Source organism: Eschrichtius robustus, chromosome 2, assembly GCF_028021215.1.
Source record: "Eschrichtius robustus isolate mEscRob2 chromosome 2, mEscRob2.pri, whole genome shotgun sequence".
NCBI lineage: Eukaryota > Metazoa > Chordata > Mammalia > Artiodactyla > Eschrichtiidae > Eschrichtius > Eschrichtius robustus.
The window spans coordinates 26,981,281-26,999,658 of NC_090825.1; the positions used below are offsets into that span (position 1 = coordinate 26,981,281).

Genomic DNA, 18,378 nt, shown 5'->3' on the forward strand with positions numbered 1-18,378 from the left:
AGAGTAGAGCAAGGGCCACGGAGCCCTGGCTACACATTCCAGAAGCATCCTCTCTGTTTAGCCGCTGGGCTCTGGGCATCTGGGCTCAGGGCAAACAAATGACTGTGATGTTGGACTCTGGTTGGTTGAATTCCTTGTGGTATTTTCAGAGATCTCAAGGAATCATAATGATAATTCACAGAATTATTATTATTATGGTCAAAAGTTAGAGGTCTATATTTCCTTTTGGGGTCCTGCAAGCCACATGTTTTCTCAAAAATGAAATAATAAAGAGAAGAGGAATGATTCTTATCCATGTAATTTGCCTTTGCTTTTGTGAAAGGGAGAGCCGTGAAGCAGCGGGGTACCCAGCTTCTGAGTGCCTCAGTTTCCTCATCTGTAAAATAGGATAATTGTACCCACAGTCACGGGATCTTGTGAGGATTAAATGAGTTTATAAATATAAAGTGTTCAATAACTAGGCTTTTATTATTATTATAATATATATATATACTCAATAAATGTTAGCAATTTTTATTTTATTACTATTGATGCACAGATCGACTTGTCCAATAAATAAACTTTCTGATGTTGCCAGCACTAGAGAGATAGAAATCCTCAAGTTCACCTAGGCTACTTTTCAGTCTGAAGAGATTTGAGAAACATTTCAAGAAATATCAGTAATCTCAAACCTTTTTCTTTTAGCACCAACTTTATAATACTTGTGTAAATCTGTTGTCGTATGTAGCCATCCCTGCCTTCCACATCTATGTAGCGTCGGGTTTACTGTAGCGCAGTAACATCTTGGTTGACCTCCACAGTTGATTAAAAAATATTAAAAACTAAGTGTGAATGGAAAGGAATAGACCTACTGCTTACTCCTGCAGTGCTGCAATTCTTGGCGGCTGAAAATTACAGTTACAGGGTTATTATAAGGCAATTAACCCAACAGTGCTTTTCTTTCTGCCTCACATTTCAAAGGAACACGTGTCCAAAGGGCCTTCTTCTCCTTTGAGGATCTTGACATTGTCACTTTCTATCCAAGTGCAACACTGTGACAATACCTCCTGCCCCAGCCACCAAAAGAAACATGTAGAGACACATCGCAGTTGAAAAGGGAGAATGGCCCCTTTATGGTGACTGGCTTGGAATTATAAATATTTTTACTTCTCCCGTAGGAGATGGCTCGTGGAAGAGAGGAGACAAACACGACTTTGAAGCTAAGCAAGCGTACTCATCCCTCCAAACAATCACTCTACTGAGGACAGTGAAACCTGAGTTTGAGAAGTTTTCCATGGAGGTGAAAAGTTCTGTTGAGAAGCAAGGGCTCAGTGAGGAGGATTACGTAAGTAATTGATTATGAGCCTAGACCTTCAGCATCCTGAAAACAGTCTTCGAATTAAATCAGGTGTGATAAAGCGTCCTGTTCTGAACCATTCCTAGGTTCACGTCTGAATGTCACTGTTGCTTCCTGTGTGTGTGTTTTTTTTTTTTTCTGGCCAGCTCTCCTCCCTCCTCCCCACCAGGCGCCCATCACCCCCACGCTTCACTTACACTTTGCCAGCTGCTGAAGGAAGGGAAATTGCTTTCTGTGGGTACTTGTGGTCATGCTGAGCAGAGATCTGGAGACTTCCATCGCCTATTCTGCTAGGAGAGTGTTAGGGGAGAAGACGGATGAAGGATTGCCAAAGTTTTGCATGCCTGATTTTTCCAGAGCTTGGTGGAGGAAGGTATTTTGGATTCTAGAAGGCTCCTTCTTTTGGCAATCTGTCTTAGCTTCGTGGCCAGTCTGCTTCTCTCCTTTGTGGCCGTGTTGTCGCCTCCTTCTGCTGCAGGCTGTTCCCTACTGAAGGATTCCAGAGCGTCGCACACCATTAGTGCGGTTGTTATTCATGCATCTTCCAAGAGTGGACAGGAGTCAGGAGCTCAGGCCAGGCTCAGGATTAAGTAGAGGGACATCTAACTGTGTGATCTGGGGCAGATTCCTCAGTCTCCCTCATTCAGATGAGGATGGGAGGATTACAGATAATCTAGCTGAAGTCCTTGGCACTGTCTGGTCAAAAAGTTGGAACTCAATGAATGGTGCCTCTTTTGTACTATTGTTATAAGATCATACCTGTCTTTATAGGAATTTGCTACTAAACGACATACAAAGGGTCTTATAAACATGTGTTAATGTCTTAAATGCAATTTATATATTATACACATATCATTTAAAATACCTTTTGACTTTCTAAATTAACACTGTCTTCTAGATATGTAATGTGAGCCACAAATGTAATTAAAAAGTTTTTAGTAGCCACATTAGAAAAAGTTAAAAAAAAACAGGTGAAATTAATTTTAATAATACATTTTATTTCACTTAAATAGAAAAAAATCATTTCAACATTTTATCAATGTAAAATTATGACTGAGATTGTATATTTTTTTTCTTGTATGAAGTCTTTGAAATCTAGTGTGTATTTTACCCTTACAGAGTATCTTAATTCAGTTCAAGTGCTCAGTAGCGATACGTGACCAGTGGCTGCCATGTTGGACAGGGTGTTCTTAATTATGAAAGAAGTAGAGCCCAAGTTTACAGAAACCTATGATAGTATTGTCATCATCCGAATCTTTTGCCTCAGGAATGTGAAAGGACACCAAGGACATTGTAGTTCTCTTCAGTAGTTCTGCCAGAGGTGGCCTGTGTCAATATTGAAAACATACAAGTCTTTAACCTATGCCACTGTATGTTATTTTACTTTACTAGGTTCATATTAATTTTCTGGTTTAAAAACTCAAAAATGGTGTCATTTTGTCTAACCTCTTTCCTAAGGTTGTTGAAGTTCAAGTATTCCAGTATAGGTTGTCAAACATGATGATACTTAGTGGGCAAAAGTTGGCATTCCATTGCACTATCAGGTACATCTTCTTGGTCATTAGTTATACTGTGTTCAGAATATTAAATCTTATTTTAATGGTAGTCTAGGCAAAATCTCCCTGGAAGGGGTACCTACTACAAAGATCCATAATACATTCCAAACCAAATACTGCTGCTTTAGAGATTATTTGTAGTTGTAGATTACAATATGGCTTCCCTCTGATGGTGGGATCATTAAAACGGATTTTATAAATAAATAAAAATGATAATGTAAAGTAGAAATTGGAGCTCCTCATAATGACTTATTCTGTCTTTCATAGTTATGTGTGTTTTAGCTGTGCTCTTTTGAGTGCCACTGCAGCTGTTTATCAGGTTAGTTTAGACAGGTGGTTGTGGTGAGTATCGTGGAAGAAGGAGATACGGGGCCTCGCAGAGGCTAGAGTTTGATCTCCTGCAGTGGGAGATGCTGGAGTGGAGTAACAAGACTTGGTGGTCTTCATCCTAAGCCTCAGTTCTTTCCTCGTTCTTGCTGCTTCTCTTGTTTGTACTAATAGGTTGTCTCATCTACTTAGAATTTCCGTTAGTGACACCCATCGTGAGCTCTTCAGTCCTTGTTACTGGATCTCAAATCCAGCAACTTTGGTGGACTCTATTCTAAATTTTTACCATGCATTTTCTAAACAACCACAAGACGTGTGAATAGTAACAATTTTGTTTCTTTTCAGTTCTTCTTTTAAGTATGCTTAATTAAGAGATATTTAATTACATTGTCTATTAAATTAAGTATAATTAATTAAATTAAAACTTTTAATGCTACTGGCTAGGATCCCAATACAGTATTGAATATAAGTAGTGGTAGTGGGCGTCCTTGCCTTGTTCTGAACTTTAAAGTGAAGAGCATATAAAAGATTTCATATCTGTTCATATCACCATTTAAGTGTGATGTTTACTGTGGGGTTTTGGGGAAAGAGTCTTTATTAGATTGTGGAAGTTCTCTTTTATTTGTTTTTATTTGTTGGTGAAGTTCTGTTCTGGCAAAATGATACCCTTTATTAGGATAACTGAAACAAAAATAGCACAGAAAACATAAAGATTCACATAATGTAGATTAGGAAAGGATCTGGACGCAGGTTTTTTTTTAATTGAAGTATAGTTGATTTACAATGTTGTGTTAATTTCTGCTGTACAGCAAAATGATTCAGTTACACATATATATATATTCTTTTTCATGTTCTTTTCCATTATGGTTTATCACAGGACATTGAATATAGTTCCCTGTGCTATACAGTAGGACCTTGTTTATCCATCCCATATATACTAGTTTGCATCTGCTAACCCCAAACTCCCACTCCATTCCTCCCCCACCCACCTCCCCCTTGGCAACCACATTTCTGTTCTCTATGTCAGGACACAGCTTTTGATTATAAGCATTGTAAACTATATGATATCCTTGACCCCATGTCGTGTATGCTAGTATCACTGTTATCAGATTAGCATGTGGTTGGCGTCTTTGGAAAGCTTGGGATCTTCTCAAGATGCAAAAATTTGGAGCTTAAAAAATTTTATAAGGTTATACTGAAACATTAGAAGGATGGAATGGCAATGGTGTTTTTTAATAAAATTATTATTATATATTTTAAACTTACCAAATTTTGTTATTAATGTTAATTTGTTTCTCCCTCCTCCCTTCTTCTCTCTCTCCTTCTCTCTTTCTCCCTACCTTCATCTCCAACTCTTGCCTTCTCTTTTTTTAAAGTGACTTTTTAACTGAGATGAGTGCAAATTTACATGCAGTTTTAAGATGCAATATGGAGACATTCCTCATATATAGTGCCTAGTTTTCCCCAGTGGTAACATTTTGGAAAACTATATGTAAGATCACAACCAGGATATTGACACTGATACAATGCACTAATTTTACTCACATTTCCTCAATTTGGTTTGTACTTATGTGTGTATGTGCATGTGTGTGGGTATTCAGTTCTGTGGAATTTTATCACCTGTGTAGGTTGGGGTGTTTGAATATTATCAAATGCGTTTTCTACATCTATTGAAATAATCAGATATTTTTCTCTATTCTGTTATAATGTGGTGAGTTGCATTACCAGGGTTTTCCCCCTGAACCCCAGTTTTATTGAGATATAACTGACATATAACATTGTATAAGTGTAAGTACAACATAAAGATTTGATATTTGTATATATTGAGAAATGATCACCACAATAAGTTTGGTTAACATTGATCATCTCACATAGTTACAAACAAATTTTTTTTCTGGTGATGAGAACTATAAAAATCTACTATCTTAGTAACTTTCAAATATACAATACAGTATTGTTGACTGTGGTCATCTTGCTGTACATCTCATCCTTGGAATGTATTGATATTTATCTTATAATTGGACATTTGTATCTTTGAACCACCTTCATTGCTAGAGTTTTCTAACTTTAATAATCTCTGCACTCCTGGAATAACTCTGCTCTCTCTCTATACCAAGTCTTGAACTCCTCGATTTCCCAGTTCATATCTTGGAGAATATAATTGTGGTTGAACCTGTACAAGTTTGCTTGGTGGAGCTTTCCATGCTGGGTTGTCTCAAAGGCTATTGGCAGCCTGTAGATTAGGCTCTCTGGGTTGGAAGTCCACTCTTGTTTCACTCATCTCTGGTGGGTAGTTGGGTGGGTACACGTGTGTGATGCGATGGAAAATAGGATTGCTTAGGGCTGGGCTATCACTGGGGCTCTGGGTATTGCATGTAATGTAATTGTCTCGTTATTACCACATGTATCTATGACAGTGTCTCCGCCATTCCTAGGGGTACTATTATAGTATTTTTTAAAGTATATTTGTCCTTTTACTAGTGAACCTGGTGGAAACCTAATCTATTCTGATGCATCATCTTTTAATAGGGCGCATTATATTGGGAGATGGTATAGCCTAATGGTTAAGTGTGCAGGCTTGGGGTTTCACAGACCTAGCTCTGCGTCTTTACTGCTTTGGTCTTGAGCATGTTTCTGAAACTGTGCCTTAGTTTACTGACTCTAAAATGGGGATAAATAATTTTTAACTGACAAGGTCACTGAAAGAACTCAAGCATTGCATATAAATAATATTGAACACAATGCCAGGCACTAAGTAAATATTCAATACATGGTAGCCATTATTTCTCTTACTTTTGTTTCTCATATTCCAGACCCATGTAACCAATGTATATGAGGCTCCTGCATGTCAATATCCTCCCCAGCACCCCCGCTCATCCCTCAGATGTTAACTCAAATACCATTTTCTCAGGATGTTTTTTCCTGACACTCCAGACGAATCTCACACACTCTGCTCCTTTCTATCATAGCACGCCTCTCTGGTTGTAACCACAGGTCTATGTGTGGGATTTTTTAAGTTAACCTTGGCCTGACTCCTAGTTAACTAGACCTGACTCCTTTGCCAGACAGTAAGTTCCATGACAGCAGCAACCGTGTCTGTTTCTGTTCACTCTCGCATCCCCCTTACTGTATGCTTAGCACAGAGGACGCAGCCAATAAATGTAAGCTATTATTATTATGCTTATTATTTGGGGTTATTATTGGACCAGAAGACCTCAAATCCAACCCCCTTCCTGTACAGTGGTGAAAACTGAGGCCCAGGGAGGTGAGGTGGCTTTTCCAAATGTAACCACTATATTGCAGTCAGTACAACGATGTTGGGTGGTGACAGAGTCCTGTGCTTAGACCTTATCAGGCACACAAAGCCAGGAGTTCAAATCAACTTATACTGTGGGAGATGGTACTGGGGGGTAGTAATGGGTTTTTACGGTGGGGATTCTGAAGACCATCTAGCGGGGGTCATCAGAAATCTAAAGTTAGAAGTAAACCCCTACTGGAGAGGCCCTCAAATATCAGTGGGACTCCCAGCATGGCTCAGACAAGTGCTTGCCAAGTGTCTGTCTAGCCTCCTCTGGTGGGGTTGTTTTGTAGCCAGGGTGGTCTTTATTGCCTTTCCCTTGGGCTAAGCCAGCACAAAGTCTTTCTGGAGACTCAAGCCCCACAGCAGGAATGGGAGGCGAGAGGGGCTGGGCCGACAGGAAGCCCTGCTCCGATGTCTGGGTCAGGCAGAAATGGCCCTTGTACCTTGGTCCTCTTGAGGCTTGACGGGCCTGCTTGGCCGTGACCATGGAGCTGAGGGGAAACCTGTGCTGACTGGAGAAATCTCAGGCTCACAGGGTCCAGTAGGCGTAGATGAGGGTCCGAAGGAGGAAGATGGCCACAGACAGCAGCATTTACTTCTGGTTCTCCTGCCGAAGCAAGTGCAGCTCCTTCTCATAGTTGGAGGCTTTGTTCATCAGGTGGCTTTTCTCCTTCTCCAGAGACCTCCTGGCCTCTGAGCTCAGCTCCGCCTCATAGAGCCTGGAGTTCACAGCCTCCAGGTCTCTCCGACGTTGTGACAGCTTCTTCTCCAGCCCATCGATCTCTAGAGCGATGCCCAGATTCTCCAGCTTCTTTTTAGTCATGTTACTTGCCGGGTTCCCGGAGTCATTATTGGACGCTCTCTGGTGGTTTATATTGGGTCGCCCACATGTGCAGTGGCTCTCACTCCAGGGTGTCTGGATGGAGCTGTTTGGCCTCTGCCACCGAATGGTTACAATTCTAGAGCACTGGTATTTGGTTTTAGAATGCGCTGTGTGGTGGCCAAGCCAAGATTAGTTGCATCCCCTGACTCCTGGTCAGTGGCTTTCTTTATCCACTACATCAGTCTGACCTTTTTAACAACAATGTGCCCAAGATGGGGGCAAACCCATGACCCGAAGATTAAGTGTCTCAGGCCCTACAAGTGAGCCTGGCAGGCAGCACAGGCAGGAGAACTTCCTTTACCTGCCCCCTGCCTGCCCAAACACACACTTTTAAGATATCAGTTTCTCTTTACTCTTTCACATACTTGACAAAGTCCAGCTAGGACTCTGTCTCCTCTCCATCTGCAGCGATCTATTTTGCCTGTTTTCTTCTGAAGTGTAAACCACCATTTCCTAAAACAGCAGATGCTGTTTACTGAGCACCCCAGGGACCATGGCTGTGAACTTGATCCTGGACCATGTAATGGTCCCATCTTGGGTGGGATCTTCATCACCTAAAAATACTTGAGCAAGTATATAAATATCCATGGCCATGAGCTCTGGGAGGCTACAAGAGCTGCATTCCTGTGCCAGCACGGATGTGAAACATCATTCACTTCAGTGTCAGCACTCTGACACACTGATGGCATTCACACAAGTCTGGACAGTTTATCTTGCAGTAGACCAAATGCGGCACATGTGTGAAAATATCCATGTTTCTAGAGAAATGAAATCAAACACGGTGGAGTGGGTTCACTTAGTTCTTTAGCAGGAGGCTCCCTCCAAATTCATCCAACTTTCCATGACCTCTTTAAGTGGATGAGGGTTTCTTGAGTTAGGGTGCATTAACTCTTTACAATTCTGTGCAAAATTTTGTATGTAAGTGCACATGTGTATATTTCTGGAGAGAGGGGCCAGCACCCTTCATCTGATTTTTAATGGGGCCAGTGTCACAAAAAGGTAAGAATCATTGAACTAGACCAGGGTTGGTCAGCATGCCATTTGAGCAGTTACTGTCCCAAGCCCTATCTACTCATGGATAGGGTACAACATTGTGCAAGCAGGGCTGCATTGAAAAGTCACTCCCCTGGAAGAAAATGAAGAGACACCTGAATGCTCTAATATTTTTTAATCTTATATTCTAAAACCATTAGTTTTATTTCTGAGATGAAAGAGATACTAATTCATTTATTTATTCCTTCATTCTGAACTAGGGAGTCAGTCCAGTCTTTACAACTACCAGTGTTTTCACATGATGTCTTTAAGAGGTAGACTTAAATTTGTCCCAGCTACTATTTCTCAGTTTAGACTGAGCCAATGTTGGAGACCTCTTTTCCCCTCTGGCAGCTGCTCTGACTTCTCGGTCCTGTAAATCCCACTCTTGGCTTTGCCCCATTCTCCTATTGTGTTTGGCACTTCTGAGACCCATTCACGGGCTGGCCCTTTAACAGTTGGCTCTGCCCTTGGGTGAAGCTCACCCTCTTTCCTTGATGTTGTAGTTGTTTAAATCAAAACAATACATGATTTTTTAGATTGAATATAATGAAAGAAGACCCACACTGAATTAAAAATAAATTCATAATACTCTGAGAGTTAAGACAAACACAAGTCTCCGATTCTGCTCTTCTCCACTCCTGACTCCCATTCTTTGAAGTCCATAATCCTTAACGTTTTTATTGGCCTCTGCTCTTTCCCTTTATATTTCTAAAATAGCTTATTTATATTGATGTTTTGAATATTAAAAATTTTGATATTATTTTGTGATTTTGTAAAATGGAAAAAGATTTAGCTCCTTTATACACTCTTCCTCTACCAATACTTCTTTTTCCTCCCATCCTCCCAATATTTTATGACATAATTTTTAGTTAAATGTATAGTCACAAAATAAAATTTGAAGCTAAAAAAATAGAGCTTTTATTATTATGACATGCATATATATATATATGTATATGTATTTACAACTGAATTATGTAGTGTTCTATGATTATATTTCCTTTCCTGCCTAGCTTTTCGTTTTTTCTGCAGTTAGTGATTTCCTTGGTTTTTTATTTGCTTCCATGTAATTCTCACTATTTCATTCTTATTCCCTCAGCCAAAAATTTTGGATAATGTTTCTTTTTTTCCCCCTTTGTCTTCCTGCTCTAGTTTAGAGTAATTGCTTTCTTCAATATCAACCTTTAGCTCTCTCCTGTACCGGATCCTCTTTTTCTTGGACATCAAATCTCCTTCTTTGTTGAATTTCACCTTAGTTTTGAAGGACAGTGATGCAAGGATTCTTCAGTATATGCAAATTGATCAATGTGATACACCATATTAAAAATTGAAGAATAAAAAGAACCAGCTTTTAGTTTCATTGATTTTTGCTATTGTTTTCTTTGTTTCTATTTCATTAATTTCTGCTCTGATTTTTATGATTTGTTTCCTTCTACTAACTTTGGGTTTTGTTTGTTCTTTTTCTCTAATTGTTTTAGGTATAAGGTTAGGTTGTTTATTTGCGATTTTTCTTGTTTCTTGAGGTAGGATTGAATTGCTCTAATCTTCCCTCTTATGACTGCTTTTGCTGCACCCCATAGGTTTTGGGTCATCGTGTTTTCATAGTCATTTGTTTGTATATATTTTTTGATTTCGTCTTTGATTTCTTCAGTGATCTCTTGGCTATTTAGTAGCATATTGTTTAGCCTCTATGTGTTTGTGTTTTTTTACAGTTTTTTTTTCCTGTAATTGATTTCTAATCTCACAGTGTTGTGGTCAGAAAAGATGCTTGATATGATTTCAATTTTCTTAAATTTACTGAAGCTTCATTTGTGACCCAAGATATGATCTATCTTGGAGAATGTTCCATGAGCACTTGAGAAGAAAGTGTATTCTGTTGTTTTTGGATGGAATGCCCTCTAAATATCAATTAAGTCCATCTTGTTTAATGTATCATTTAAAGCTTGTGTTTCCTTATTTATTTTCATTTTGGATGATCTGTCCATTGGTGAAAGTGGGCTGTTAAAGTCCTCTACTATGATTGTGTTACTGTTGATTTCCCCTTTTATGGCTGTTAGCATTTGTGTTATGTATTGAGGTGCTCCTATGTTGGGTGCATAAATATTTATAATTGTTATGTCTTCTTGGATGGATCCCTTGATCATTATGTAGTGTCCTTCCTTGTCTCTGTGACAGTCTTTATTTTAAAGTCTAGTTTATCTGATATGAGTATTGCTACTCCAGCTTTCTTTTGATTTCCATTTGCATGGAATATCTTTTTCCATCCCTTCACTTTGTCTGAATGTGTCCCTAGGTCTGAAGTGGGTCTCTTGCAGGCAGCATATATATGGGTCTTGTTTTTGTATCCATTTGGCCAGTCTGTGTCTTTTGGTTGGAGCATTTAATCTGTTTACATTTAAGGTAATTATCGATATGTATGTTCCTATTACCATTTGCTTTATTGTTTTGGGTTTGTTTTTGTAGGTCTTTTTCTTCTCTTGTGTTTCCCGCCTAGAGAATTTCCTTTAGCATTTGTTGTAAAGCTGATTTGGTGGTGCTGAATTCTCTTAGCTTTTGCTTGTGTGTAAAACTTTTGATTTCTCCATCGAATCTGAATGAGATCCTTGCTGGGTAGAGTAATCTTGGTTGTAGGTTTTCCCCTTTCATTACTTTAAATATATCCTGCCACTCCCTTCTGGCCTGCAGAGTTTCTGCTGAAAAATCAGCTGAAAACCTTATGGGGATTCCCTTGTATGTTACTTTTTGCTTTTCCCTTGCTGCTTTTAATATTTTTTCTTTGAATTTAATTTTTGTTAGTTTGATTAATAGGTGTCTCAGAGTGTTTCTCCTTGGGTTTCCCCATTTTTTCAACTCTTCCAATTTCTTTTATTTTCTGTGATTGTCACAACTTTATCTTCCAACCTGTCTATTGAATTTTTAATTTTTGATATCATATTTTTAATTTACAAGACCTCTTTTTTGTTCTCTGAGTGACTCTCTTTTTAAAAAATAAAACACTGACCTTGTTTCCTGGATGCAATATCTTCTTTTCCTGAGTATACTCTTTCATCAGTTCTAGAATATACTTCTTTCACATTTTAACTTATCTAAAGTTGAGATTCATTTTATAATTGGTGGGCTGTCATAATTTTTTCTTTCTAAGGGCACATATAACAAAGGTGCTTCATATAATTGCAGGTATTTCATATTTTTTGAGATTGTTTTCTTTTACTTCCTGCTTGCCTATTTCTTTCAAATTCCTTTCTAAAAATATTCATTTTGAATTCTTTCTCTTTCATATTATAAGCTTTTCTTAAACTGTTAGTAATCCTTATCTAAGTTCTGTGTGCATGGGAACTTGTCTAGTGGTGGACTTTATTGTAGGGTAATAAGGTGTCAAGTTGGCTTTTTCAAAGGGTTATCCCAAATATGATTATGTGAGGGTTGTTTCTCTTAGGCTGGTCAGTTTCAATAAATAATTCTCCTTCAAATAACTTCTTGAGAGTCATAAGTCTGCCCTACATTCTGGGAGCCTAGAGAGGGGGGACTCTCACCTTTAGGATTGAGGACTTTTCACTTACACCTCAATTTTCAGTATTATGCTTCACCCAATCTCCAGCTGTGACTTGTACCCTCCCAGTCGGATCTTTGTGCCAACATATTCAGACAATAAATCTCCTGTCTTCTGCCTGGATAGGAAGGGACAGTTTCTTCTCTGTGTAAGGCTTGGGGGTGCGGGATCTGACATTTAAGTGCTTCTTGTACAAATTTTCAACTAATCCCAGTATTTCCAACCCCACTGCATCCCTACATCCAGAGGTAACTAGTGTCTCCAGTTCTAGAGCCTCTGGACTGGAGTTCTTTGCTTCTTGTTGGAGCTCCCTGTCATGCTCCCATGCACACTTGGATTTAGGTTTCTCAGGTCTATTGAGTCACCCCTTTCCAACTTCCAAAATTTTGTTGACTTTCCTCATCTACTATTTCCTTCCTGTACTCTTTCAACTTGTAAATTTACATCTTAAAAATTTCATTGTCATCTTAGTGGGGATTTTGCAGGGAATGTATGTTTCAATGGTTGTGACTTACTGGAAGTCTCTCAGTACCATGAAAGTATGCAGAGATGGTGGTGCCATCTTTATTTTTTGGGGGAGGTGGTGGTTGTGGTAATCTAGTTATATTCAAAGCAAAGGAGGAAGAGGAAAAGAGAGAGAGTGTGTGTTTGAGAGAGGGATTCAGTGTATTTCTTTTAGTCCAGAATGCTCTTGCTCCTTTAGAATTTCCCATTTGGTTACAGTTTCTCTTCTAGTGGCTACTTAATCTTGATTTATTAGCTCAGTGCTTTCTTTCTTACCCTCACAGATATGCCTGCCCTCTGTGATTCTTCAAAAGCATTTGTACAGAAGCAACATACATTAACAATAATATATACTCACTAAGAAAAGGCTTGTTCTTTTACAGGTTTGTCATACTAGTGTATGAAGACTTTATTTTACTTTATGTCCAGGGCTAAACTGTTTCCTCTAATATAGCTCTTATGCCAGTGTCATTTGAAAAAGGAACACATATAGGAATATCATCTAGGAATCCTGTTGCCAGTGTAGGTAGAAGTTTAGGTTTTAAAGTGGATTTTTTAAAAAGCTAAGATTTAAGGTTAAAAAATGGAGTATTTACATAAAAATAATTGGACCTGTTTGTGTCCTGGTGGGTTATTTGTAATTTATAACAATGTAGTGGTAGCAATTTTGCACCCTTTCTAGAATCTCTTAGGACTCTCTTATTGTACAACAAAATACTTCAGAAAAAAGTGAAAACATTGGAAGACATAAACTTGTATGGAGGGTTCCAGCATGGGACTCAGTCACCTTCCAGTGCAACCTTGGGTAGTAGAGACCATCTCCTCTGAATAGGATCTGTTCCCTAGTAATCTCCAATGTTGCAGACAGCATTATTCTAGAACCAAAGGCAATCCAGCTGGGGAAGGAGCTGTAGGAGAGAAGGCAGAGCTCCTGACCCTGGACTTGGGCTGAGAAGGCCCTTGGCTGGGTCCCTTTACTTCTTAGGGCTTCCTCTGTTGTAAAACCAGAGATTGGGGTCACCGCCTCAAGGGGCTTTCCCATTCCCAGGTTTCTGTTATTATATGTTGAAAGTGTTTTTCTAACTTTAGTCTTAATTTAGATGTTGTATTTCATTGTCAATATCTGGATATGGAATTTACTTACCCTTTATTGAAAAATCACAATGTAACAATCATCACAACCCACCCACCCCCATTTTAGGAGGATTTTATTCCAATAAAGTATTCTGCTGCTTATAACATTACATCATAAAAGTCTCTTGGAAATTTTCATTACTCCAGCTTTAAAATACAAAGGACCAACTTTTCTTCAGCTACAGACTGGTCACCATTCTGCAGCCTGAAACCCTTTGTATATGCAAAACTCATCTTTGTGTACACAAACTAAGTAAGTGCAATGTTCTGCATCCAATTTGCATTTGCAGGGATCCAGCTGCAAGTGTCGTTCTGCAAACACAAAATTAGAGCCTGGTTTTTAAGAGTGGTTTAGATGCATTTTTTAAAAAAGTATTTCTCCAGTTAATCTCAGAGATGGCTTTTTGATGTTGTTGTTAAAGAAAGGTGTTTTAGTTATAGAGAATGTGCAGAGTCCATTTTTTAATGAAATAATGCTGCATCCTTGGTACTCTGGCTTTCTAATTCAGTTTCATACTTCTTAATGCGACCTCTGTTCTTGACTTGGGGTAGAATTTGGTAAATGCTGTTTTTATTTCTAACCAGGTATTCTGAGCAGGGGGTGATTTTATAAGCTTGGATATTTGCTCATTTGAGGTTAGCAGGCCACCCATAGCTTGTTTTTTCTCCTTATTTAAAAGTTGAAATTTTAACTAATTAAACAAATATTCCGGCAGTGTCTGATGCACAGCAGAATTGTTAGGGAGGTAGGATGTGTATTGGGCCATCCCTCCCTCCCAGGTTTCCCTCTGACACTCAAAAATGAAATGGGAGCCTGGAGCCTGCAGCGTATCTAGCCACAGTATTTGAACAGAGACAAGGTTTAATAAAGCATTGTTTAGATAGGCCAGGCATTACATTTTGGAAAGTCCAAAATGTTGAAAAACAACACTCTCATTTCCTTCAATGAGGGGAAGGCCCATCAGTAAAGCTGTCTAATCCAGCTTGTGTTTTGACACTGGCTTTGCACAGATGCAGTGTGGGAGGTGATATCAGTTGAGAAGTTATCAGCTCATCAGTGAAATCCTGGCCGGGCACTTCCCCCCTTATTGTCTTATATAATATCATTTAATTGGAACTGGATACTCTTACTGAAAATTTTCAGTTAGCTCTTCAGTAAAACCAATGAAAGAGAAAAAAAAAATGCAGCCGACCAAGCAGTATTTGCCCCACTTCTGGTGAGGGTGTGCACAGGCAGCCTTTTGTGTCTGCCAGAGCTGCATCAGAATAGGAGAATCCCCCCAACACCACCCTGCCCTGTGCCCTCACCCCCTTTCTTTAAAGTCAGCCAGGGAATAATTTGTCCAAATGAAAAGGCCCTTTCAGGCACTGGAGGGCTTTGCTAATTGTATTTGAAAGAATCAAAGCAAACCACAAGCTGGCTTTTAACAACAGAAAAGTAATGCGTTCACATACCAACATATTAATAAGATTAGTTTTATTAGGAAAATGTAATCAGGCAGAATAAGGACTGCAAGAGGAATGGCTTTTTAAAAGCCATTCTTTTATTTTCTAGCTAAAGAAATATCAGTCGGCTTTCAAAACGCATTTAAATAAAGATGTACTGAAATCTAAAAAAATACATCAATGTCACTTTCTTGACATAAAAGGGAAAAATGCTTTAAAATTGTTTATTTCTGTAACTTTTAAATAGCTTTAGTTGTGCTAAATTAGAATAGTAAAAAAAACTTGAGAATCTCCTGGCTAAAGTAGTTTTGTTTGATTGTAAATAGGTATCCATTTGCTTGTGATTTCTACATATTGGCAGGTGTGGATTTATTAATTGCAAAAATGCTGTTGAACTGGTGCAATTGGAAAATGTTCAAGGAGGATCCACAGCACCTATGAGAAATGATTTTTCCAAGCAGTAGACTTCATTTTGACCTTTCAAAAGACAATCACTGCATTTTTTTTTTCCCCATTATGTGCGGTGATGTAGTTTCAGTTAGAAAGACATTTTGCAATAATGGTGACAATATACTCAAATGCGCATGACTAAAATAGCAATGCAGTGTGGAAATAAGTTTCACAATCCAAAGGCCAAGCTATTTTCCTTTGTTTTTCTTCCTGTATCGTCACTGAATGGAGTAGAAGGGCATTTCACGCATTTGGCCAAACTCTTTACAGCGGAAGCACATTCTTTCTAGAAGAGTCAGGTCACTTAAAATATGGACTAGAAAAAAAAAAAAATATGGACTAGAGATGCATTACCAGTTCAGCTTGCAGAAAGAACATACATCAGCTTGAACAATTATACCCATTAGCATAAGTGAAGAAGCATGGGGCAGAACTGTAGAGGATGAAAGCTCAGAGTTCTTTTTTCTGCCTTTCTCCTCCCTTCCAACATCTCTGTGCTCTGGGGGCCTCAGTATCCTTCTTTCTCCACTTGGTGAGGAACTCATTTCCACAAAGATATTGGGGGTTCAGTAGATTAGCTTTACCAGGATATTTCATTTAAAGGAGGAACCTGGAAAAAGAAGACAACATAAGTAAACTTAAAGGTGATACTTTTCTGTTCCGTGGAGGAGATGAGTGAGTCTTTCAAGTGCCAGGCTTTAATCTTTCTACCGGAGAGCTCTGCTCAGGAAACATTTATTGAGTCAGGCCACCCTGTGGCTAGAGCAGCGTGGTACTTTCTAAACTTACATGAAGCTTTGCATTTTACTAATAGAGCAGCAGCAAAATGGCTGCATTTCACATAATTTAACAGGAACCAGAAAGGAGTGCCCATGTGTTCAGCCTTCCAAGTTGGAAGACGGGAGGGAGGCCGATGGGCCCCGTCGGTTTCGTTGGCCGCTGTGCTAACAGAGGACTCTGGTGTTTGATGCTGACTGCAGCCACAGTTATGAAAGTCCGTGGGCAGAGTCAGGTTCGTAAGGCCTGGCCATTGATGCTTCTGTCCGTATGAGTGGATATGGCGGAGGAGCCCAAGGTAGTGGTTCAGTAAATGTTAATTGATAGGCATTAAAACAATCGATGACCCCGGGGCATGCCATCTTGTGTGCAGAAGACGTTAATCTGTGAAATGGAGAAAACCACACCAGGTTGCTCTTGGAAGTTATGAAGAATGATTGTAAAGGGGTTTTCGAAGCTTAAGCGCTTTGACTGATAGTGTCCGAAGAAAACAGCCCCAGCTGCAGAGAGCAGAGCATCTCCGTGGCCCTGTGAGCAGTGTGCAGTAGCAGTGTCAAATGGCATCCTTTCTGGGGTCCAGCCAATTGTTAAAAGGGAGGAACTAGAATAATATATTGCTGGGGGCTCAACCCCTTCCTGGTTATGAAATTCGCAAGTGGCTTAAGCTGTAGGAAATTATTTTGGATTAGTCTTTATCATCTGATTTCCCCCCTGGAGAGAACTTGCTTCATTTTATAAGGTTCTAAAAATCTTTTTTTTTTTTTTTTTTTTAAAACAAGAGGCATCAGCCACCATGTCCCTCTCTCTTCTTTTTTTAAAAAATTTTATTTATTTATTTTTGGCTGCGTTGGGTCTTCATTGCTGTGTGCAGGCTTTCTCTAGCTGCAGCGAGCGGGGGCTACTCTTCGTTGAGTGGGCTTCTCATCGCGGTGGCTTCTCTTGTTGTGGAGCACGGGCTCTAGGCGCACAGGCTTCAGTAGTTGTGGCACACGGGCTCAGTAGTTGTGGCTCACGGGCTCTAGAGCACAGGCTCAGTAGTTGTGGTGCACGGGCTTAGTTGCTCCACGGCATGTGGGATCTTCCCGGACCAGGGATCGAACCCATGTCCCCTGCATTGGCAGGCAGATTCTTAACCACTGCGCCACCAGGGAAGTCCTGGTTCTAAAAATCTTGCTCCCACAGACTGTGGTTTACAGATAAGGAGGAGGTGAGCAGAGAATTTGTGTGTGTATAATGAACAATTTAACAACTGGCCTAAATTTGGGGACCTGTGTAATTTCCTTTACCGTTATCTCTATGTGGGATAATTACTAAATCACTGAAGTAAGCCAGCTCTGTTTTTACCCTATCCTAAAGATCTTAAAGAGATTTCATTTATTGGTAAATAGTCCTGCATCCGATTGGCACTCTAACTTGCCCATTGTTGCTCTACAAACTACATTCATTTCAATTTGGGGCCATTTTCTCTTTTCGTAACTCAGCAGTGACTGAAATATACTCAACAGTATATTTATGGCAACCCTATGTCTAAGAATTTCCTGGGTAGAACAGATTTCAGATACAGCACATATGCCCTCTAGATGCACATGCGTTTTTGTTGATCATTTGACCCTATGTATCACCAGGCATACAGTTAAGCCTGCAGACAGTTGTTCATTGAAGCTGTATGCCCACCATTGCACACTTACTGAGCGCCTCCTTCAGGCAAGGCACTGTGTCCTGTGAGGACAATTCATCACTTGTGTGGGTGGCTCTTGAAGGATGGGTAAGAAGAGATGGGTACAGAAGAGCCTCCTCAGAGAGGCCAATATAGGGAATCCCAGCTTAGAAGAAGGAGGCAGTAGACACATTTAGGGAATAGTGAGCAAAATCACCTGGCTTGAATGAGGGGATTTTGTAGAGGAGGAGTTTGGAAAGGTCTCTCTTTTTTGAAATTTGCTCCTCCCTTGGCTGCCAAGACACCACCGTGTCTAAGTTCTCTGCCTACATTGTGGACTTTCCTGGTCTCCTTTCATGACTCCCCTTTTCCACTTGCTCCACAAATATTAGTGTTTCCCAGATTCTTTCCTTGGCCCTTTTTCT

At 39.6% G+C, this 18,378-nt stretch overlaps 1 protein-coding gene and 1 pseudogene across 4 annotated transcripts in view; one reads left to right on the forward strand and one right to left on the reverse strand.

The window, feature by feature from the left end:
* NPR3 (natriuretic peptide receptor 3) overlaps positions 1-18,378 on the forward strand; it is a 75,894-nt gene that overhangs the window by 30,682 nt on the left and 26,834 nt on the right. For all 4 annotated transcript variants that reach the window (XM_068535207.1, XM_068535206.1, XM_068535205.1 and 1 more), the window contains exon 3: positions 1,158-1,324. In XM_068535207.1, the coding sequence (XP_068391308.1) occupies positions 1,158-1,324 (167 nt within the window). The remainder of the gene's footprint in view (positions 1-1,157; positions 1,325-18,378) is intronic.
* Positions 7,050-7,343, reverse strand: LOC137756039 (coiled-coil domain-containing protein 167-like; annotated as a pseudogene).